Source organism: Pseudophryne corroboree, chromosome 3 (assembly GCF_028390025.1).
Source record: "Pseudophryne corroboree isolate aPseCor3 chromosome 3, aPseCor3.hap2, whole genome shotgun sequence".
Taxonomy (NCBI): domain Eukaryota; kingdom Metazoa; phylum Chordata; class Amphibia; order Anura; family Myobatrachidae; genus Pseudophryne; species Pseudophryne corroboree.
In genome coordinates this window covers 737,875,478-737,899,724 of record NC_086446.1, presented here as the reverse complement: position 1 = coordinate 737,899,724, position 24,247 = coordinate 737,875,478, and the positions used below count along the sequence as shown (strand labels likewise).

The 24,247-nt window shown below is 48.2% G+C and overlaps 1 protein-coding gene across 4 annotated transcripts in view; it reads right to left on the bottom strand.

The window, feature by feature from the left end:
• Positions 1–728: 728 nt before the first annotated feature.
• UROS (uroporphyrinogen III synthase) overlaps positions 729–24,247 on the bottom strand; it is a 184,172-nt gene continuing 160,653 nt past the window's right edge. For all 4 annotated transcript variants that reach the window (XM_063962238.1, XM_063962239.1, XM_063962240.1 and 1 more), the window contains exons 9-10: positions 19,984–20,085; positions 729–2,993 (exon numbers count right to left, since the gene is read on the bottom strand). In XM_063962238.1, the coding sequence (XP_063818308.1) occupies positions 2,868–2,993; positions 19,984–20,085 (228 nt within the window). In that variant the 3' untranslated portion in view covers positions 729–2,867. The remainder of the gene's footprint in view (positions 2,994–19,983; positions 20,086–24,247) is intronic.

Here is a 24,247-nt window from a genome sequence, read left to right as displayed (position 1 = left end):
GCCAATTATCTCTCTGTCTTTGGGATTGATGGACGGCAGCCCCTCCCACCTTATTTTCTGTCCGCAGCAACGGCAATTTGCCCACCCCATACTGGGTGCAAAAAATAATTTAGAGACAAGTGTTTCTTCTATGTACGCTTGCAACACTCCCACAAGATGGATCAGTTCCATGCGATCGCATGGCAGCCGCCCAGAAACGCTTATTATAACGGAAAGAGTGATCCGTCAATGGGCATATCAATCCATCGTACAATCTTTGCCCGTGTGCGTATGCATGGTGTGGCGCACACAAAGTCTGCAATTGCTTTCTATGACGCAGGCGCAGTGTGAAATATCTACTCAGGACCTGGCCATCCACCTGCACGCCAGTGACACTTCAGCAGCACACTGGACACAGAATGACCCTACTGCGTACATGGGCGTGCTGCGTACACAGAAAGTGCCCCCTGCCGGGCGTTTGTCTGGCATGTGCCCCCTGTCGGGCGTTTGTGTAACTGAATTACGTGCTGTATCCTGTGTCCCAGTATGTGCAGTTTGCACACGTCAGTATTTTACTAGGAGTGGAGTTTCTAGAATCAATCAACGTCTAGTGACAGTAAACACAGCCGGCATGTACACAATCCACCTAAGCACATACAAGGCACAGTAGGGATCACAAACAGTAAGCAACGACAAGCTGCTCAAAACACAGGAACACAGTAATCAACAAGATGCTCAAAACACAGGAATTTCCCTTGGACACAAACAAGCATTTTATTGTTGCACATAAGTCACAATTTACTAGTTTTAAACAACATCAATCGTAGCTGGTTTTATTAAGCGGAAAAGAAAAAAAAAATCAACCACCTGATATATAGGTACATTGGCAAATACTACAATAAATGTACAAGCAGCAAACAGATTATTATATCAGCGCAGACTGAAGTCGAGATAGATCGTTCTCTGCGGAGCGTGACCAGAGAAGTACAATCTGTACGGAAGTAATATTGCCTGTGAGGCTTTTTTTTTTTCTTTTTTTATAAATTGATTCCACAAATAAACTAGCGCCAGGCTTCACGAGTAGCAAACTAATTAGCTGCAGTCTGCTGGCAGAGGCCACATGACCAGAGCACCGTAGAAAGTGATAAATAACACTTCCTGTTACATTTAAGCAAGCCTATTTGCATGCTAAAGATTATACCTAAAGCATGCATGTCCAAACTGCGGCCCTCCAGCTGTTGAGAAACTACACATCCCAGCATGCCCTGACACAGCTTTAGTTTTCTCTGACAGCAAAACTGTGTCAGGGCATGCTGGGATATGTAGTTTCACAATAGCTGGAGGGCCGCAGTTTGGACATGCCTGACCTAAAGGAACATAAATCAGGATGATTTGTACAAAAACGTGTCCTACCCCTTCCGCCTTCCACGGTCATTATATTCTCAGCCCTCAGTGCATCACTTTTATGTAACAAATCATTAAACTTATAAAATACATGTTGTTGTTTTAGAGGTGTGTATAAAGTTTGAGATGTATCAAACCTTTGAGAGAGATAAAGTAAAGTTACCCATATCAACCAATCAGCTTTCAGCTATCATTTATCTTACCAGAGTTTAAAAATGGCAGAATCTCTTTGGTTGCTACAGGCAACTTCTCCGTTTTATCTCTCTGGAAGGTTTGATACAGTTCCCCCTACCCCCTAATTAACTTCTCAGAACTAAATGTATTTGACATAAGCGTATAATCTGTGAAACCATGTTCTAGGCAAGATTAGGAAAAGGAGGGGAGCTACACAAAGTGACTGGAGAATATTAATGTATACATTATAATACAGTACCTCAAATACATCCAAGGGTCCGGACACACATTGTGAATGAGACAATAACTCCCCTTCAATTAATATAATCAGCCCCACAAACCTGTCTTCTGGAGGGGCTGCCATGAACGTCCGTCCTCCTAACCTGAACCCATATTACTGGCCCGGATCATGATGCAGCTTTACAGTGAATAATGCCTACAGTATATCAGCTTCTAGCTATCATTATGTAGAATGTTCTAGATAAATGATAGCTTACTGACTGCTATAGTCATCTTTTCCATTATCCTCTTTAGAAGGTTATTTGTCACCCAGTAATGTGATTTATGGTGTAATGGGCATTCTGGCTTTAGATAAGCGGGGATTGCAAAGGTTGGGGGTCCTCTTTATTGCAAAGGGGGGCAGGATATATTAAGGGGTTGGAGGACAACTGGGACAGACTGTGATGTGCGCACTTGAAAAAAAGGGCATGGCCACGCCTCACAGGGGCATATCGCAAGTCACAGGGGCATGGCCCGTCTGTCTCTCCGTGCCGGACAAGCAGAACGCCAGGAGCCGGAGCTTCCCGGCCAGGTGTTCAGGCAGCCTGACTGGCTCTTCTGGCATTTTTCCAGTCTGGCCCTGGTGGACAACATCCCTAGTATATTTTAATATTGTGGTGGTTAAAGCACTACACTACCTCATAGTGGACTCTTTTAACAAAACGGTCTTTAATCAAAACAAACATCAACCAATTTTCATTATTCAAGTATTCATTTTTCCAACCCTATTTTATTCTTAGTACATAATAGTGTCCACATTAACTATTATACATTAACTATAGCACATATGCTCATCAACCTCTCACAAGCGCGTAGATACGTAAAACACCTAACCACTAATTGGGACAACTCGTTCCGATGTTCCCGAATAGACCATCAGAGAATATCACATGGACAAATAACATTTAATGTCATCACATCTATTTTACATAAATAAAGTTCCAATATGGACGGCATCACAGTAATGACATCGAGATCCCACTCATTTCCGCGGCGATTGTCAGATGCTCCTTATACCACCATCAGCGGGGTTATGGCTTGTGGATTTGGTGTATCCCCTGGGCCAGTTCCTGAGGGGTGGGATTCTGCGCTGTGCAGCTGACACACAGGCCTTCCGCAGCCATTGCCTCGGCTGTTGTAGGGCCAATCGCAGCAAACTAGAAGAGGAGCAAGAAACATAACAAAGTTGTAGGAATACAGTCACACACATGAGGGGGCTATTACATGTTAAACATTATGGGGGAGATTTGCCAGATCTTGGAGAGAGATAAAATGGAAAAGTTGTCCATACCAGCCAATCAGCTCCTGTCATTTTACAGGCTGTGCTAGAAAAGTGACAGTTGGAACCTGATTGGTTTCTCTGGGCAACTCCTCCACTTTATCTCTAAATCTTCCCCTATGCGATTATATCACATCATGATGAATTAAGTGGTCTTCCCTTGCCATTAGCTTCCAGTTCACTGAAGGTGTTCTCTTTATTAACATACAGGGAACGTAATAATAATACACCAAGGCATGTAGATAAATGTGACAAATGTGGGACACAGGTAGACAACTGTTCAAAGACAACAGAATTTGTTTCCAAAATTAGGCAACAGACAGCAATGTTTACATAGAAAATCTTTTTTTTTTTAGCTTCACCCTCATGTAATATCACTTCAAGTCACGGGGGGTAATTCAGAGTTGATCGCAGCAGCAAATTTGTTAGCAGTTGGGCAAAACCTTGTGCACTGCAAGCACCCAAATCTAACTCTCTCTGCACATGTTACATCTGCCTCCCCCCCCTGTAGTGTACATGGTTTTGCCCAACTGCTAACAAATTTGCTGCTGCGATCAACTCTCAATTAGGCCCACTGTTCCAATGAGTATAACACCTAGCACTAACCATATTTTAAAATTACTTTATTTCAATCTAACCGGTTTTATTTATACCTCACTCCTTTAAAAGGAATGAAATTTATGTATACAATGAATTCAAATCACTTCATAAGTGCTGCCAGAACGCCTAAGAGTTGATCAACGTGTGCGGAAGTCCAGGTTTAAAAAAACAACAACAACAACTGGTTGGCAGTCTGATATTTACTTAATATCAGTGCCGTAACTAGGTGTGTGCGAAGGGGCGTTGCACACAGCGCAGTTAGGCTGTGGGCGCACCATTCGCACACACTGATTGCTCCCCACCAGCTGCAGCGCTGCCTGCTGTAGTGTAGTGTAATATTAGTAGCGCTGCGCCCGGCACCTTCCCTGCCAGAGGCAGCGCTGCTGATATACATTACACTACAGTCACAGCAGGCAGCGGCGCGCTGTCTGTGAATGTAGCCTCTCTCCCCACGATCATTCCCCCGCTGCTTAGTCTGCCCCCCTCCTCCTGCTCTTCTCTGCACTGTGTGTGCACACACTTCCGGGGTCTGGAGAGGACTCCTAGACGCTGCTGCTGCCTTCACACGTGAGGGAAGTAAGTTTCTTTCTCCTCTCCCTCCCCTCCTGCAGACTCCATAACATGTAGGGTACTGTACACCAGTATTTGTATATTAATGTTCTGGCCAGTAAACTAAACAATATTAAGATAGACTGGCCTTGTGGTTGCTCATCCTGGACTGTATCTCAGCAATTTTAAAAACAAATCACTGTGTAAAATATAAAGTATAAAGATTTGTAAAAAAAAAAAAAAAAACCCTCCAAAAACTGCACATACATTAATCTGTGTTTGTATGTGTGTGTATATATATATATATATATATATATATATATGTGCATATATATGTATGTGTGTGTGTGTATATATATATATATATATATATATTTCTCTAACGTCCTAAGTGGATGCTGGGGACTCCGTAAGGACCATGGGGAATAGCGGCTCCGCAGGAGACTGGGCACAAAAGTAAAGCTTTAGAACTACCTGGTGTGCACTGGCTCCTCCCCCTATGACCCTCCTCCAAGCCTCAGTTAAGATTTTGTGCCCGAACGAGAAGGGTGCACACTAGGTGGCTCTCCTGACCTGCTTAGTGAAAAGTTTAGTTTTAGGTTTTTTATTTTCAGTGAGACCTGCTGGCAACAGGCTCACTGCACCGAGGGACTAAGGGGAGAAGAAGCGAACTCACCTGCGTGCAGAGTGGATTGGGCTTCTTAGGCTACTGGACATTAGCTCCAGAGGGACGATCACAGGCCCAGCCATGGATGGGTCCCAGAGCCGCGCCGCCGGCCCCCTTACAGAGCCAGAAGACTGAAGAGGTCCGGAAAATCGGCGGCAGAAGACGTCCTGTCTTCAATAAGGTAGCGCACAGCACCGCAGCTGTGCGCCATTGCTCTCAGCACACTTCAAACTCCGGTCACTGAGGGTGCAGGGCGCTGGGGGGGGGGGGCGCCCTGAGACGCAATAAAAACACCTTAGATGGCTAAAAATGCATCACATATAGCTCCTGGGCTATATGGATGCATTTAACCCCTGCCTGAATTCACAGAAAAACGGGAGATAAGGCCGCCGAGAAGGGGGCGGAGCCTATCTCCTCAGCACACTGGCGCCATTTTCCCTCACAGCTCCGTTGGAGGGAAGCTCCCTGGCTCTCCCCTGCAGTCACTACACTACAGAAAGGGTTAAAAAAGAGTGGGGGGCACTAATTAGGCGCAGTATTAAAGATACAGCAGCTATAAGGGGAAAAACACTTATATAAGGTTATCCCTGTATATATATATAGCGCTCTGGTGTGTGCTGGCAAACTCTCCCTCTGTCTCCCCAAAGGGCTAGTGGGGTCCTGTCCTCTATCAGAGCATTCCCTGTGTGTGTGCTGTGTGTCGGTACGTTTGTGTCGACATGTATGAGGAGAAAAATGATGTGGAGACGGAGCAGATTGCCTGTAATAGTGATGTCACCCCCTAGGGGGTCGACACCTGAGTGGATGAACTGTTGGAAGGAATTACGTGACAGTGTCAGCTCTGTATAAAAGACAGTGGTTGACATAAGACAGCCGGCTACTCAGCTTGTGCCTGTCCAGACGTCTCATAGGCCGTCAGGGGCTCTAAAGCGCCCGTTACCTCAGATGGCAGATATAGACGCCGACACGGATACTGACTCCAGTGTCGACGGTGAAGAGACAAATGTGACTTCCAGTAGGGCCACACGTTACATGATTGAGGCAATGAAAAATGTTTTACACATTTCTGATAATACGAGTACCACCAAAAAGGGGTATTATTTTCGGTGAGGAAAAACTACCTGTAGTTTTCCTGAATCTGAGAAATTAAATGAGGTGTGTGATGACATCCCCTAGGGTGGATAAAGCGCTCACACGCTTGTAAGAACAAGGGCTCTACCCTCTCCTGAGATGGCCGCCCTTAAGGATCCTGCTGATAGAAAGCAGGAGGGTATCCTAAAATGTATTTACACACATACTGGTGTTATACTGCGACCAGCAATCGCCTCAGCCTGGATGTGCAGTGCTGGGTTGGTGTGGTCGGATTCCCTGACTGAAAATATTGATACCCTAGATAGGGACAGTATATTATTGCCTATAGAACATTTAAAAGATGCATTTCTATATATGCGTGATGCACAGCGGAATATTTGCCGACTGGCATCAAGTCTAAGTGCGTTGTCCATTTCTGCCAGTAGAGGGTTATGGACACGACAGTGGTCAGGTGATGCGGATTCCAAACGGCATTTGGAAGTATTGCCTTATTAAAGGGAGGAGTTATTTGGGGTCGGTCTTTCAGACCTGGTGGCCACGTCAACAGCTGGGAAATCCACGTTTGTACCCCAGGTCGCCTCTCAATATAAGAAGACGCCGTATTATCAGGCGCAGTCTTTTCGTGGGCAAGCGGGCAAAAGGTTCCTCATTTCTGCCCCGTGACAGAGGGAGAGGAAAAAAGGCTGCAGAAATCAGCCAGTTCCCAGGAACAGAAGCCCTCTCCCGCCTCTGCCAAGCCCTCAGTATGACGCTGGGGCTTTACAAGCAGAATCAGGCACGGTGGGGGCCCGTCTCAATGAATTTCAGCGCGCAGTGGGCTCACTCGCAAGTAGACCCCTGGATCCTTCAAGGGATATCTCAGGGGTACAAATTGGAATTCGAGACGTCTCCCCCTCGCCGTTTCCTAAAGTCGGCTTTACCGATGTCTCCCTCTGACAGGGAGGCAGTTTTGGAAGCCATTCACAAGCTGTATTCCCAGCAGGTGATAATCAAGGTACCCCTCCTGCAACAGGGAACAGGGTATTATTCCACACTGTGGTGGTACCGAAGCCGGACGGCTCGGTGAGACCGATTCTAAATCTAAAATCTTGAACACTTACATACGGAGGTTCAAATTCAAGATTCAGTCACTCAGAGCAGTGATTGCGAACCTGGAAGAAGGGGACTACATGATGTCTCGGGACATCAAGGATGCTTACCTTCATGTCCCAATTTACCTTTCTCACCAAGGGTACCTCAGGTTTGTGGTACAGAACTGTCACTATCAGTTCAGACGCTGCCGTATGGATGGTCCACGGCACCCCGGGTCTTTACCAAGGTAATGGCCGAAATGATGATACTACTTCGAAGGAAGGGAATTTTAGTTATCCCTTACTTGGACGATTCCCTGATAAGGGTAAGATCCAGGGAACAGTTGGAGGTCGGTGTAGCACTATCTCAGGTAGTGTTGCGGCAGCACGATTGGATTCTCAATATTCCAAAATCGCAGCTGATTCCGACGACTCGTCTTCTGTTCCTAGGGGATGATCCTGGACACAGTCCAGAAAAAGGTGTTTCTCTCGGAGGAGAAAGTCAAGGAGTTATCCGAGCTAGTCGGGAACCTCCTATAACCGAGTCAAGTCTCAGTACATCAATGAAAGGGTTCTGGGAAAAATGGTGGCTTCCTACGAAGCAATCCCATTCGGCAGATTCCACGCAAGAAGTTTCCAGTGGGACCTGCTGGACAAATGGTCCGGGTCGCATCTTCAGATGCATCAGCGGATAACCCTGTCACCAAGGACAAGGGTGTCTCTCCTGTGGTGGTTGCAGTGTGCTCATCTTCTAGAGGGCCGCAGATTCGGCATTCAGGACTGGGTCCTGGTGACCACGGATGCCAGCCTGCGAGGCTGGGGGGGCAGTCACACAGGGAAGGAATTTCCAGGGCTTATGGTCAAGCCTGGAGACATCACTTCACATAAATATCCTGAAGCTAAGGGCCATTTACAATGCTCTAAGCTTAGCAAGACCTCTGCTTCAAGGTCAGCCGGGGTTGATCCAGTCGGACAACATCACGGCAGTCACCCACGTAAACAGACAGGGTGGCACAAGAAGCAGGAGGGCAATGGCAGAAGCTGCAAGGATTCTTCGCTGGGCGGAAAATCATGTGATAGCACTGTCAGCAATTCCGGGAGTGGACAACTGGGAAGCAGACTTCCTCAGCAGATACGACCTCCACCCGGGAGAGTGGGGACTTCACCCAGAAGTCTTCCACATGATTATAAACCGTTGGGAAAAACTCGACAGGTATTGCGCCAGGTCAAGGGACCCTCAGGCAATAGCTGTAGACGCTCTGGTAACACCGTGGGTGTACCAGTCAGTGTATGTGTTCCCTCATCTGCCTCTCATACCCAAGGTACTGAGATTGATAAGATGGAGAGGAGTAAGCACTATATTCGTGGCTCCGGATTGGCCAAGAAGGACTTGGTAACCGGAACTTCAAGAGATGCTCACGGAGGATCCGTGGCCTCTACCTCTAAGAAGGGACCTGCTCCAGCAAGGACCCTGTCTGTTCCAAGACTTACCACGGCTGCGTTCGACGGCATGGCGGTTGAACGCCGGATCCTGAAGGAAAAAAGGCATTCCGGATGAAGTCATCCCTATCCTGATCAAAGCCAGGAAGGATGTAACCGCAAAACATTATCACCGCATTTGGCGAAAATATGTTGCGTGGTGCGAGGCCAGTAAGGCCCGACGGAGGAAATTCAACTGGGTCGATTCCTACATTTCCTGCAAACAGGAGTGTCTATGGGCCTGAAATTGGGGTCCATTAAGGTTCAAATTTCGGCCCTGTCAATTTTCTTCCAAAAAGAACTAGCTTCAGTCCCTGAAGTTCAGACGTTGTAAAAGGGGTACTGCATATACAGCCTCCTTTTGTGCCTCCAGTGGCACCTTGAGATCTCAATGTAGTTTTTGGGTTCCAAAAGTCACATTGGTTTGAACCACTTAAATCTGTGGAGTTAAAATATCTCACATGGAAAGTGGTCATGCTGTTGGCCCTGGCCTGGGCCAGGCGCGTGTCAGAATTGGCGGCTTTATCCTGTAAAAGCCCTTATCTGATTTTCCATTCGGACAGGGCGGAATTGAGGACTCGTCCTCAGTTTCTCCCTAAGGTGGTTTCAGCGTTTCACCTGAACCAACCTATTGTGGTGCCTGCGGCTACTAGGGACTTGGAGGACTCCAAGTTGCTAGACGTTATCAGGGCCCTGAAAATATATGTTTCCAGGACGGCTGGAGTCAGAAAATCTGACTCGCTGTTTATCCTGTATGCACCCAACAAGCTGGGTGCTCCTGCTTCTAAGCAGACTATTGCTCGTTGGAATTGTAGTACAATTCAGCTTGCACATTCTGTGGCAGGCCTGCCACAGCCAAAAATCTATAAATGCCCACTCCACAAGGAAGATGGGCTCATCTTGGGCGGCTGCCCGAGGGGTCTCGGCTTTACAACTTTGCCGAGCAGCTACTTGGTCAGGAGCAAATACGTTTGTAAAATTCTACAAAATTGATACCCTGGCTGAGGAGTACCTGGAGTTCTCTCATTTGGTGCTGCAGAGTCATCCGCACTCTCCCGCCCGTTTGGGAGCTTTGGTATAATCCCCATGGTCCTTACGGAGTCCCCAGCATCCACTTAGGACGTTAGAGAAAATAAGAATTTACTTACCGATAATTCTATTTCTCGTAGTCCGTAGTGGATGCTGGGCGCCCATCCCAAGTGCGGATTGTCTGCAATACTGGTACATAGTTATTGTTACCAAAAAATCGGGTTATTGCTGTAGTGAGCCATCTTTTCTAGAGGCTCCTCTGTTATCATGCTGTTAACTGGGTTTAGATCACGAGTTGTACGGTGTGATTGGTGTGGCTGGTATGAGTCTTACCCGGGATTCAAAATCCTTCCTTATTGTGTACGCTCGTCCGGGCACAGTATCCTAACTGAGGCTTGGAGGAGGGTCATAGGGGGAGGAGCCAGTGCACACCAGGTAGTTCTAAAGCTTTACTTTTGTGCCCAGTCTCCTGCGGAGCCGCTATTCCCCATGGTCCTTACGGAGTCCCCAGCATCCACTACGGACTACGAGAAATAGAATTATCGGTAAGTAAATTCTTATTATATATGTATGTGTGTGTGTGTGTATATATATATATATATATATATATATATATATATGTATGTATGTGCATATATATGTGTGTGTGTGTGTGTGTGTGTGTATATATATATATATATATGTACTACTGTCTGTGACTATCGGACGCTGCCATGCTGTATAATGTGGCCGATGGACGCTACTGTGCTGTATAATGTGGCCGATGGACGCTACCTGGCTACCGCGCTATGTAATGTGGCTGATGGACACTACCCGGCTACCGTGCTGTGTAATGTGCCCGACAGACGCTGCCATGCTGTGTAATGTGACTTATGGACGCTACCGCGCTGTGTAATGTGATTGACCGAAACTATCGCACTGTGTATTGCGACTAATGGATGCCACCGCTCTGCGTAACGTGACTAATGGACGCTACTGTGTGGTGTAATGTGACTAATGGGTGCCACTGTGTGTTGTAATGTGACTAATGGATGCTACCTTGTTGTGTAATGTGACTAATGGGCGCCACCGTGCAGAGTGATTTGAGTAACAGACGCTACTGTGCGGTGTAGTGTGAGTAAAGGGTGCTACCGTACGGTGTTATATAACTAATAGATGCTCCGTGAAGCCACACCCCTATTTTTTGATGCCCGTAACTTGCGGTGTGTGATTGATTGGGGGGGGGCGCCGATGCTATTTCTTGCACACAGCGCTAAAATGTCTAGTTACGGCACTGCTTAATATACAGAACTTATCCTACCAAAAAGCAAAATTAATTAAAGAAAAATAAACCATTAAAAAACAATAAATGGGTCCCAAAGCTCACGTCAAAATGTTATTTGGCTCTCCGGCTGTCTACACATAAACCCCAGTACATGATATTCTTCTAACATGTAGCTTAGTGATATCACCAGCTCAGCGTTCAGCTGCAGGATCTCTATATTGAGGAATGGAACGCTCGTGTTAAGCTTTGAGAACATAAGAACAGTAACATCGGGGCAATTATACAAGAATTCACATGTAAGATCCTAGCTAAGGGGCTAGCTCCAGCTGCAAGGCTTGAAATCTTTATATTGTCCAATATATGGCTGATATTTAAACAGATGGGTCTACTCATCTTTTCTCCATATAAGCATCATCTATACAACACCTGCACAAAAGCCCTCAAGCAAGGAAGGGGGTTCGGGGGGAAATATGGTCGCAGCTGGAATTCCTCTGTGAATTCTAGATTTTATTTTTTTTGTTAATTATCACCATTTACAGTAGAGGGCACAAAATGTACTAAGTATTTCCCTACAGTCACTCCCTGATTTGAGGATGGTGTGTTTGATGTCAGGGCTGTAACTAGGGGGATGCATGCAGGGCTCAGGAGGCATCACCGTTACTGCCCCACAGCCATCGCTTCTGGCTAGCAGGGTGCCAATCACTGCTGCATTGCACCCCGGAATGTCCTTTGCACCCTGCAGTCTGTGCAACCACTTGGTGCATCCTCAGGCTCTTCCCTGTGCTGTTGGCCCGCCCCCTCAGCGTAACATCATGATGTCATGTGCTTAGTGGGTGGGGCCGGCATAGGGTTCTCCGGTGCTCTGTTACGCCATTGCTTGATGTCAGTCAGCTTTATTTCAGAAAAATAAGCACATTATTTCTGATCATGGCAGCAATACATAAATAAATTATTGTACGACAATGTCTACGGAGTATATTTACTAAAGTGTGAGTTTATAGAAGTGAAGCTGTTGCCTATAGCAACCAATCAAGATAATAAGATTACAGCTAGAATCTGATTGGTTGCTATTGGCAACATCTCCACTTCTATAAACTTTAGTAAATATACCCCCATAAAGTGGAGTTGGTCTCAGGGATTCAGTATGATTTACCAGCGGACTGGATGCCTGCTGTCAATATCCTGACGGCAACATCCCACCCACCAGAACGCCGACAGCGGGGTGGAGTGCAAAGAATCCCCTTGCGGGATCGGTGGCTCGCTGCACTCGTCACAGGATATATTCCCACTCTGTGGGTGTTGTGGACCCCCCGCAAGTGGGAATAGTCATAGTGCGCTGGGATTCCGGCTGCCGGCATTGTTGCTGTTGGGATTCCGGCGTCGGTATCCCGGTCTCAGATTACACTTGTAGAGAGTGTAAATGTAGATGTAGGCTGCACTACTAAGGAGAGAGAATTGACAGCATAGGAAAGGAATGAGTTAAACATCTTGGGAGGGGTGGACCTAGCTGGAAGGAAAGTACAGCCCTTTGGAAAAAGGGGAGGGTTAGTATATATAGGGAAGGATAGGCATTTTGTCTCTCTCTTGTTGGTGAAATTGCCTTGTGCTGGGTGAGTGCTGCAGTGCAGAATATTCCCCAAAGTTTTATTATAGGGCAGCACTTACAATACTCCTTTAGCAATGTCTTCCCGTCCTCGTCGGTCAGCTGGGACCCCAGCCCGATACCGCATGTCCGGCGGTGGGGCTGGGCCCGAAGACGGGGTGGCTGGCCTGGGGGACGGGGCCCGTCCCCTGGGACCTCCACAGGTGCGGGAAGGCAAGCGGGACGGGTCGGCCTCGCCGCTTGAGGCCAGGGCGGCGTTGCCGTCTGGGCACGGGCGGCGGGGTGGGCCGGGGGCTTCGCCGGGTCGCCCGGAGGTGATAGGGCAGCAGCCCTCACCTCCGAATACTGCGGAGGAGACATTGGTGGCCAGTGCCCACGGGCGCGCGCATGCGCGCCGCGCCGGGCGCCTTTCCGTGGAGCCGCAATCGGCTCCGACTACGCCCCCCTTGCCGAGGCCGAGTGGTGGTGTCAGGCAGGGGGGGGGAGCCGGGCGGGAGACATTGTTTAGCCGAGCAAAGCCTGTCGCGGGGCCTCGCCCGGCGGAAGTTTCGGAGGTCCCTGCCGGAGGATCGCGGGCGGGAGGCAGTGGGACGCGCGCCCACGCTCGCCTCAGGCAGCGTCGCTCACGCACGAGTGCGCGCAGCAGGCCTCCTCGTCTCCCCATCCCTCTCCCCTTCAGCCGGAACCCGGCGAGGGTCGGGGGGGGGGAGGAGGAGGGGCAGCGATCAACCAGGTATAAGCAGGGGGTAAGTGATATCTCCCGACGCGGGGGCCACCCGGCAGGCGGAGGTAGCTCCAGCCTGGCGGGGGGTGGGTGCCCCCAGGGAATTACCAAAGGCATGGCACAGGCCAGGCTGCAGGTGCCGGAGGTTCCGGGCGGGGGACCGGACCACGGCACCTCAGGGGCGCAGGCGGTTCCCCGCCTGGGCCATCTGGGCGCCAGGCAGCGGGGCACCGTGGGACAACTCTTGGGCGCCGGGTGGATCGGCGCACGCCGCCGCCGGCCCGGGAGCCCGCGGGGGTCGGCGCCACGTCCTGGGGTGGTACTGACCCTCCCGGTACGCTGGCGTCGGCCCTGGCAGCGGTTGTGTCGGCGCTGGGGCCGCTGGCGCGGCCCCAGAGTTGGCAAGCGGTTCCGGTGCGGCGGCTCCAGTTCGCGCGCAATGTCTGCAGCCCAGCGGGTTGCTCGCGCCTGCCGCGAGCTAGGAGTGGCCGCGACGCAACTCCATCAGCAGCCCGGGCGGGGCGAGTGGGAGCTTTTAGAGGAAACGCCTGCCCCCCGGGGTGCGAGGCGCGCGCCGCGACTGCTGTTTGGGCCCTCTTCCCCTTTTTCTCCTTCAGGTGAGCGCGGAGATGCGGAGATGACGGAGTCGGAAGATGAGGATGTCGGTTCTGTCATGCCGGAGGATTCCGGATCTGAGCAGTCGACGGCATCAGGTGAGACGGAGCAGTTGGGGTCGGGCTCTTGCACGCGATCGAGTTCCCGCAGCTCCTCTTCTTCTTCTTCCTCTTCCTCCTCTTCTTCCCCCCTGCCGTTGCAAGCGTCCGAAGTCAGTAGCACGACTAGGGCGAAGAAACGCGCGACAAAATTCCCCAAGAGGGCGGCGGGGCGGCAGGCGAGGCGGAAGAGGTGAAGGCGGCTTGGCAAGGACGCTCGCAGGGCCAAGAAGCGACGCGACCTGCCCGGTGTAGTTCGCTGCGAATACACTGCCGTTATGTGGGGGCTATGGGACAGCTGCCGCAGAAAGATTCGCAGGGGGGACTAGGTCGATGTGTCGTCTTGACAAAAGACGCGAAGAAGGACTTTAAAGCGGCGGCAGCAAAGAAGGGCATCGGGGCCGAGGCCTTCCGTACCTTCGATAACTGGCTGGCTGGTTTTGGGTCTTCGCGGCTTGTTACCTAGAAGATAGGCCGGACGAGCACGTGAATATTATTCGGTATCTGCATCTCGTACATGATATGCAACGCACGTCGTCGGGCACTGAATGGCGTAGATATGATTAGGAGTTCCGGGAGAAGCAGGACGGATTACAGGTGATGGACTTTGGGTTTTAAGGACGTGGAAGTCTGGCTCAAGGTCACTCGGGCCTCGCAACAGAGCAAGGAGCCCCGGAACGCGGGGGCGGACGGGCTCCGCGCAGGGTCGTCCGCCCAGGGGCCCGGCGCGGACAGCGGATCGGCAAAGCCAGGTAGGTCTGCCGTCCGTGCAGGGGGACAGGCCGCCACAAAGGGAAAATGCTTCGCGTTTAACAACGCGACATGTTCCTTTGGCAAGCAGTGTCGGATTTGACACTCATGCCTGCAATGTGGCGGTTCCCACCCGGCCTCCTCCTGCTTCAAAGGTAGTCGTCAAGGTACCCGGGGTAAGCAAACTTACCCAAGATCGGCCGCGAGCGGGAGCACTCCGCAGAGCGCCAACGCCAATTAATTTGGATACAATGGGCAGGGGGTTGGATTGGTATCCAAATAGGGCCGACGCGTTATTTTTGTTTTCAGGTTTGCGTTTTGGTTTTCGCTTGCCTGTTGCGAGCGAGGTTACGGCGAGGGCCCAAAGGAACCTCCAGTCTGCTCGTGCCTTGCCTTTGGTACTGCGGGAGAAGGTAGACAAGGAGGTCAGGCTGGGCAGGATGGAGGGGCCGTTTCCATCAACCCCGGTGGAAGGCTTAGTCATCTCCCCAGTGGGTGTGGTTCCCAAGAAGACTCCAGGCGCTTTTAGGCTTATCCAGCATTTTTCTTACCCGTCGGGGGCGTCGGTCAACGACGCGATACCACCGGCTCATCGCTCGGTGGGGTATCAATCGTTTGACGAGGCGTAGGAGCTGGCCTGCAGCTACGGTGCTGGGGCCTTCATGGCTAAGATTTACGTTGAGTCCGCTTTTCGGTTGCTGCCGCTACATCCGGAGTCATTTCGCTTTATGGGTTTCCGGATTGGAACGGAATATTTCATCGACAAATGCTTGCCGATGGGATGTTCCGTTTCATGCTCATGTTTCGAACGATTTAGCACATTTCTACATTGTGCGTGGAGTCTTCGTCGGGAGGTCATGGGGTCGCGCCATTACCTCGATGACTTCCTGTGTACGGGACCAGCTAACTCACCGCGATGCGGCGACTTGCTTTTCAGCATCCGAGCTCTGTTTTGTCACTTCGGAGTTCCCGTGGCCGAAGATAAAACAGAGGGGCCGGTCTCCTGTTTGTCAATTTTGGGGATCGAGATTGACACGGTGGCGGGATCGTGCCGTCTGCCTAGAGACAAAGTGGTCAAGCTCCGCGACGCCATTTGCCGGTTCGAGGGGTGGCGCAAGGTAAAACTGCGGCAGGCGCAATCCTTGCTGGGCATGTTGAACTTTGCTTGTCGGGTAATCCCGATGGGCGGGGTTTCTGCTGGAAGCTAGAAAGGGCAACTGCGGGGTGTGCCAGACCACACCATTTAGTGCGTTTGTCCTCAGAGATTAAGAGGGATTGGCCGTAGGGGCCTCGTTCCTGTAGGACTTCAACGGGGTGTGTATATGGCAGGCCCCAACGGTGGACAGCGCTAGGTTGCAGCTGTTCACCAATGCAGCGGGGGCAGCTGGATTCGGTTGCTATCTGGAGGGATCTTGGTGCGCGGCCTCGTGGCCGGCGGAATGGCGTAGCGAAGGTTTAACTAAGGACCTTCTGCTTCTTGAGCTTTTCCCCATTATGATGGCGCTGGAGGTCTGGGGCGATCGCCTGGCCCATCGCAGCATCTTGTTTAGATGTGACAATCTGGGCGTGGTGCATGCGATAAATAAACAGAGCGCGAAGTCGCTGGTGGTTCTGCAGGTGCTGGGGCAGTTGCTGTTGACATGCCTACGTCGGAACGCGTGGTTCCGCGCGCAGCATGTGCCAGGGCTGGAGAACGGAATTGCTGACGCGTTGTCACGAGGGCAGTGGGAAAGGTTTTGTTTGTTGGCACCCGAGGCCGACGAGCATGGTTTTCATTGTCCCGGTTATGTTTGGCAGGTGATCGGGCCGGACTGGAGGGTCTAGCGTTGCGGTCAGTCGCGCCAACCACGCTTAAGGCTTACAGGCAAGCTTGGAGCGAATGGGAGGAGTTTGTTCAAGGATGAAATTCACAAGGTAAGAGCGGGCATCGGATGATGCTTTCTTTTATTTGGCAGCTGTATTGTTTCGGGTAGGTCCAGAGCGGTGGTATCCCGATACTTGGCTGGGATTTAGTTTTCAGCAAAATAAAGGGCGTCCCCGACGTGACTAAGAGTGGGATTCTGCTGACGGCGATGAAAGGATGGGCGCGAGTCGCGCCGACGCCGCCTGACAGGAGGCGGCCCATTGATGCGGCCTTGTTGCCGGCTGTCATCAAGGCGGTTGGAGGTGTCGCGTCGTCCATATTTGAGTCGCTGTTGTTCAGTTTGGCGTTCTCAATGGCTTACCACGGGGCCTTTAGGGTTTCGGAATTGGTAGCGCCTTCTAAGCGAGCAGATTCGCGCATGCTTGTCGGGGACGTGGTGGTGGGTGAGAGGTCCTTGCTCTGCAGATTGCGTCGCGCAAAGGCGGACCAGGTGGGGAGAGGTCGATGGGTCACCTTGGTTCCGGCACTTGAGGAGAGCATTTGCCCAGTAAGTTTGGCAGTGCAGTATGAGGCAGTACGGCCCGACAGTCGGGGGTCATGGCTGCTGCATTATGACGGGCTGCCGATGACGAAGTATCAATTTCATTGGATGCTGGGTCGATGTTTTGCAAGCTTGGGCCTCCCACCCGCTGCGTTCGGGACGCATTCCTTCCGCATAGGGGCTGCGGCGGCGGGATGTTTCATGGCTGAGATCCAGGCAGTGGGGCGATGGAAGTCGTCAAGTTACAGACGGTATATTCGCCCCGTTGCATGAGATGTTGGCTCGCGCGTACTTTTTGCTCAATTACAGTTGTTTAATCATGTTGTTACAGTTCAGTACGTTATGGTGTCATGCGTTTGTCTGTCTACCCGTTTTTATCCTACTCAGGGATTAGCTACTCGCCGTTGCGGGCTTGAGCCGGCAGCGGGGGTCTGGAGTTATTTTGCGATTTTTGCCTGACTTGACGGACTGAATTCTAATCCACAATTCGGCTAATCTGTTCTAATCAGAGTCCCTCAGCAGGTCTTTACGCTTTCACCTCCAGCTGAGTTATTACATGTTTTACCCCTTTTTTACACCCCCCCCCCTTTTTGTTTATTTTCTTAATTTTGTTTTCATCTTTCCCATTTGTGTGTTCATGTTCTGCTTCAAATTGGCTGGAAGCTCGTGCAGATCGGCTAGGCCGAGACTGCTGCAATGTACGGAAACAAAATTTTTCTTTTTGGCAGATCCTTCAGGTTAATGCAGTAAATTAAACAATGGTATAGATGATTAGTAACCACTTTTACCCCCTTTTTCTCCTCTTCAGGTTGGTTGGAAGATGACTTGCCTATTTGGGTGGTTGGCCACTCTTATGTGTACTGGGCCGCCCAGTTTTTGCCTCGGAGGGGGCACAGATGTTTCCTAGGGCTCGAGGAGTTCGTTGGCTTGGTTGGCAAGGGATGATGTGGACGGAGTTGAGAAGTAGACTAGTGAGTCAGGCCAGCAAGCATGGAGCCCTAGGGTGTTGGTTGTCCATTTAGGTGGCAATGACCTGGGGAAGAGGACTTCTTTGGAGATGCGGTGGGCCATGATACAGGATCTGGCAAGTTTGGCCGCAGCATGGACCAATTGTGTATTGGTGTTCTCCTTGATGGTGCCAAGGTTGAGTTGGCAAGGTGTGGCGGACGGTCGCGAAATTGAGGAGGCCAGGCAGAAGGTGAATGGGGCGGTGGCGAAGTGGGTGTTGTCCCACGGAGGCCAAGTGGTTCGCCACCCTAGGATTCGGTTCAGAGACAGTCACCTTTTTCGGCCTGATGGTGTGCATCTATCCAATGAGGGGATGATGCTTTTCCTGGAGGATCTGTTCCTAGTGTTGCAAGAGTTAGGGTGAGGTTATGGTGGCGGTGCGAAGACTCTGGGAAGGAGTCTTTCGCTGTTGGCGGAAAAGAACGGCAGTTTGTAGTTGTATGGTAAGCTGTAGTGATTTACAGTTTGATTTGGTTTAGGTGCACTCACCTCCATCGACTTATTGGCCGCTCGACCACCCGACCAGGAGGCAGCGGAATGGGCACCCATCAGGGTGGGAAGTCACTGTGGGGGTTGAGCTAGCACCTATTACCGTTTTGATAGTTTGTAGTTAAATTAGGATGGTTTTGATTTTAGCATTTTAAGGTTAGCGTCAGTTTAATAGAGCCGTTCTTTTTTCTACCATCATATGCCGGCTGAATCGGCATCTTAACAAAGTTTTCATTTACAGGTTTGCTATGGTTAGGGTCAAATAAATAGCTAGCAATTTTTCTGCCAAATTCAAGTCTCCGTGTCATTATTTATTGGTATTAGAGGTAACGAATGCTTTACTTAGAATGAAGGGGTCCACCAAATGTCACTAGGATGTTTAGGAGAGAGAATTGACAGCATAGGAAAGGAATGAGTTAAACATCTTGGGAGGGGTGGACCTAGCTGGAAGGAAAGTACAGCCCTTTGGAAAAAGGGGAGGGTTAGTATATATGGGGAAGGATAGGCATTTTGTCTCTCTCTTGTTGGTGAAATTGCCTTCCCGCCCTCCCGCCCTGTTGGTAGAGGTTCTGGCACGGAGTGCCTTGGCATTGAATTGTTGGCTGGTTTTATCATTGGCTATTTATTGGCGGAAAAGAACGGCAGTTTGTAGTTGTATGGTAAGCTGTAGTGATTTACAGTTTGATTTGGTTTAGGTGCACTCACCTCCATCGACTTATTGGCCGCTCGACCACCCGACCGGGAGGCAGCGGAATGGGCACCCATCAGGGTGGGAAGTCACTGTGGGGGTTGAGCTAGCACCTATTACAGTTTTGATAGTTTGTAGTTAAATTAGGATGGTTTTGATTTTAGCATTTTAAGGTTAGCGTCAGTTTAATAGAGCCGTTCTTTTTTCTACCATCATATGCCGGCTGAATCGGCATCTTAACAAAGTTTTCATTTACAGGTTTGCTATGGTTAGGGTCAAATAAATAGCTAGCAATTTTTCTGCCAAATTCAAGTCTCTGTGTCATTATTTATTGGTATTAGAGGTAACGAATGCTTTACTTAGAATGAAGGGGTCCACCAAATGTCACTAGGATGTTTAAGGTTTCTTGGTGCACTTTTTTGCTTGTGACCTGGTTGGTGGTTAGTGTATCTGGGTATAAGTACGCCGGATGTACACCTGGTAACTATGGGCCTGGTGGAGAACTGGAAACAGCTCTTTTTTTTCTTCTTTTTTAAAAACTTAATGGGTGAGACTCAAATGTTTGAAAAGTCAGTTGGGAGTGTGTCCTATCTAATAGACAGGAAAAAACAGACACCCAACCGACTTTTCAAACATTTGAATTCCACCCTATGAGTTTTAAATCAGTGCTTTGCTTCACAGTCACGTTTAGCTTCTGCCAGGGCCCAACAGTGAGTATTTGCCCTGGGGTCCGCTTACCTTAATTTGGTTTAGTTGATCATTTGATAGTTCCTGGATTATCTTGAGACAGAACTTCACTCCGGATGGACTGAAAAAGACGATACTTGCTGGGATCCCTTCCTAGAGAAGAATAAATTACATGTATAACTGGTTACTGGTCATTATACATCTCTAGAGCCTAACATAAGAACCCAGGGATATTTACCAGATTCCATTAACTGATAACATTTCCCTTTTCTAGTTATATTAGCTCTTTTGTTTTGTTGTTGTTTATATTAGAGATGTGCGCCAATCCCATGTTTAAGATCTATATTAACCCTCACAGGTTTTGATTTTGGATCTGTATTTTTTTACATTGATAAACAGCTAAAATCACATAATTTGGGCCTTATTTTGTTTCTACAGTATTCTTTACCTCTGTAACATTAATTTCCAGTCATTTCCACTGAATTTTGGCCACCTCACAGCTCAGAATATTCTTTACCAACATAGGCCAAAGGCTGGCTGGCTGGCTGTACTAAGTAGCAGAGCAGCGGCACAAACACACGGCAGTTATTTCTGTTTAAAATGTTCTGCAAATTAGTAATGTACCAATAATAACCAATAATAATAACCAATCAAACCAACTCACAAGTACTATCAAAGTTTCAATAGAAAACAATACAACATGGAAATTTACTAAGAATCGTGTGTGTGGAATGTCGCCATACATTATAGCAGCTCCAACATGTCACCATATTATACATACATTATAGCAGCTCCAACATGTCACCATATTATATATACATTATAGCAGCATGTCACCATATTATACATACATTACAGCAGCTCCAACATGTCACCATATTATACATACATTATAGCAGCTCCAACATGTCACCATATTATACATACATTACAGCAGCATGTCACCACATTATACATACATTACAGCAGCTCCAACATGTTACCACATTATACATACATTACAGCAGCTCCAACATGTTGCCATATTATACATACATTACAGCAGCTCCAACATGTCACCATATTATACATACATTATAGCAGCTCCAACATGTCACCATATTATATATACATTATAGCAGCATGTCACCATATTATACATACATTACAGCAGCATGTCACCACATTATACATACATTACAGCAGCATGTCACCATATTATACATACATTATAGCAGCTCCAACATGTTACCACATTATACATACATTCTAGCAGCTCCAACATGTTACCACATTATATACATACATTATAGCAGCTCCAACATGTCACCATATTATACATACATTACAGCAGCTCCAACATGTTACCACATTATACATACATTACAGCAGCTCCAACATGTTACCATATTATACATACATTATAGCAGCTCCAACATGTCACCATATTATACATACATTATAGCAGCTCCAACATGTCACCATATTATATATACATTATAGCAGCATGTCACCATATTATACATACATTACAGCAGCATGTCACCATATTATACATACATTATAGCAGCTCCAACATGTTACCACATTATACATACATTCTAGCAGCTCCAACATGTTACCACATTATATACATACATTATAGGAGCTCCAACATGTCACCATATTATACATACATTATAGCAGCTGCAGCATGTCACCATATTATACATACATTACAGCAGCTCCAACATGTCACCATATTATACATACATTACAGCAGCTCCAACATGTTACCACATTATACATACATTATAGCAGCTCCAACATGTTACCATATTATACATACATTATAGCAGCTGCAGCATGTCACCATATTATACATACATTATAGCAGCTGCAGCATGTCACCATATTATACATACATTACAGCAGCTCCAACATGTTACCACATTATACATACATTATAGCAGCTCCAACATGTCACCATATTATACATACATTACAGCAGCTCCAACATGTCACCATATTATACATACATTACAGCAGCTGCAGCATGTCACCACATTATACATACATTATAGCAGCTCCAACATGTCACCACATTATACATACATTATAGCAGCTCCAACATGTCACCATATTATACATACATTACAGCAGATCCAACATGTCACCATATTATACTAGTGATGAGCGGGTTCGGTTTCCGAGAAACCGAACCCACCCGAGCTTTACCTTTTTTTACACGGGTCCGAGCAGATTCGGATCCTCCCGCCTTGCTCAGCTAACCCGAGCGCGCCCGAACGTCATCATCCCGCTGTCGGATTCTCGCGAGATTCGGATTCTATATAAGCAGCCGCGCGTCGCCGCCATTTTCACACGTGCATTGAGATTGATAGGGAGAGGACGTGGCTGGCGTCCTCTCCGATTATATAGTTAATTATTAATAGTATACTACACAGTTGATCTGATTGCTTAGCTTATTGTGGGGAGGATTGGGGACTGGGGAGCAGCTGTTAGGAGGAGTACAGTGCAGAGTTTTGCTAGTTTTTTATCCGTTCTCTGCCTGAAAAAAACGCTCCATACCATATCTGTGCTCAGTGTGCTGCATGATATATATCTGTGCTGAGTGCTCACACTGCCTAATTGTGGGGACTGGGGAGCAGTTATAGCAGGAGTACAGTGCACAGTTTTGCTGACAGTGACCACCAGTATACGTTTGTCTGCAGAGTCGGCCATAGGTATAGGCAAACTAGGCAATTGCCTAGGGCATTTGATATGCCTAGGGGCATCAGCAGCTTCTGCTGATTAAAATGATATGCGGCATGCCTATATTCTGTGTGTAGCATTTCATGTGCAGATACAGCCACAGTCTCACACAGTATATAGGCATGCTGCATATCATTTTAATCAGCAGAAGCTGCTTGTGCATCCTAGCCACATAGCAATGAAAATAAGATGCATTTTCATTAAAAAAAAACGTGCCCGACGTTATCATTGAGGCAAGATTTATGAGGACACATCTGTATCCAAGCAGAGGCAGAGGTCACAGTGTTAGTAGCAGTGTGAGTGCTGTGTGCATGTGAGTGGGTTGGTTGTGCAGTAGTGTTCAGAATATGTGTAAGGAGCATTATGTGTGTCATGTAAAAATGCATCATTAATGTGCAACATATGTGTAAGGGGCACTGTGTGTGTAATTATGTGTATAAGGGCATTAATAATGTGCAGCATATGTATAACAGGGTACTACTGTATGTGTGTCATTATGTGTAAAGGGGCACTAATAATGTGCAGCAAATGTGTAGGTGGCACTGTGTGTGTCATTATGTGTATAAGGGCATTAATAATGTGCGGCATATGTATAAGGGACATTATGTGTAAAAGGGCATTAATAAAGGTTCTCATAATGTGTAAGGCGCATTATGGTTATAAGGACATTAATAAGGTGTCTCATATTACTGCATTACTGTGTGGAATTGTGTGTATAAATGCATTACTAATGTGTGGCATTTTGTGTATAAGGTGCTCTACTATATGGCGTTGCGTATAGAAAGGGCACTACTCTGTCGTCTAATGTGAATAAAGAGCAATAGGGTGTGGTGTAATGTGAATAAGGAGCAATTCAGTGTGATGTAATGTGAATAAGGGGCTCTACTGTGAGGAGTAACGTTTATAAGGTAAAGTGATACTACTGTGGGATGTAATATGAATTATGGACACTATCGCATGATCAAATGTGAATAAAGTTGCAGTACTGTGTGGCGTAATTGGAATTGGGGTTACTATTGTGTGGCCATGCTCCTTGTCAGCAAAAACACCCCCCCATTTGGGCTGTGCGCCAAATGTGCGAGCTGTTCCTATTTAAAGTATAGGGGGTACAAACACCAAAATAACGACTGCTATGGGTGAGGGGTGATGGTGCTGGGAAAGAGGTGCAAGGTCAGAGGCAGAACCAGCGGTGGTGCTAGGGGGCACCAGCCAAAATCTTGCCTAGGGCATCATATTGGTTAGGGCCAGCTCTGTTTGTCTGCCTGAAAAACACTCCTGTGGTGGCTTTTTTTTATACTAGTTTAGCAGTCTGCTGACAGTGTCTACCAGGTCCATTATACTGTATATAGCAGTATGGTAGGCCACTGCTGTACCTACCTCTGTGTCGTCACTCGTCGTCCATAAGTATACTATAGTATCCATCCATCTACATTGTATACCTGTGGTGTCTTTTTTTTTTATACTATAAACGCAGTCTGCTGACAGTGTCCACCAGGTCCATTACACTGTATATAGCAGTACGGTAGGCCACTGCTGTACCTACCTCTGTGTCGTCACTCGTCGTCCATAAGTATACTATAGTATC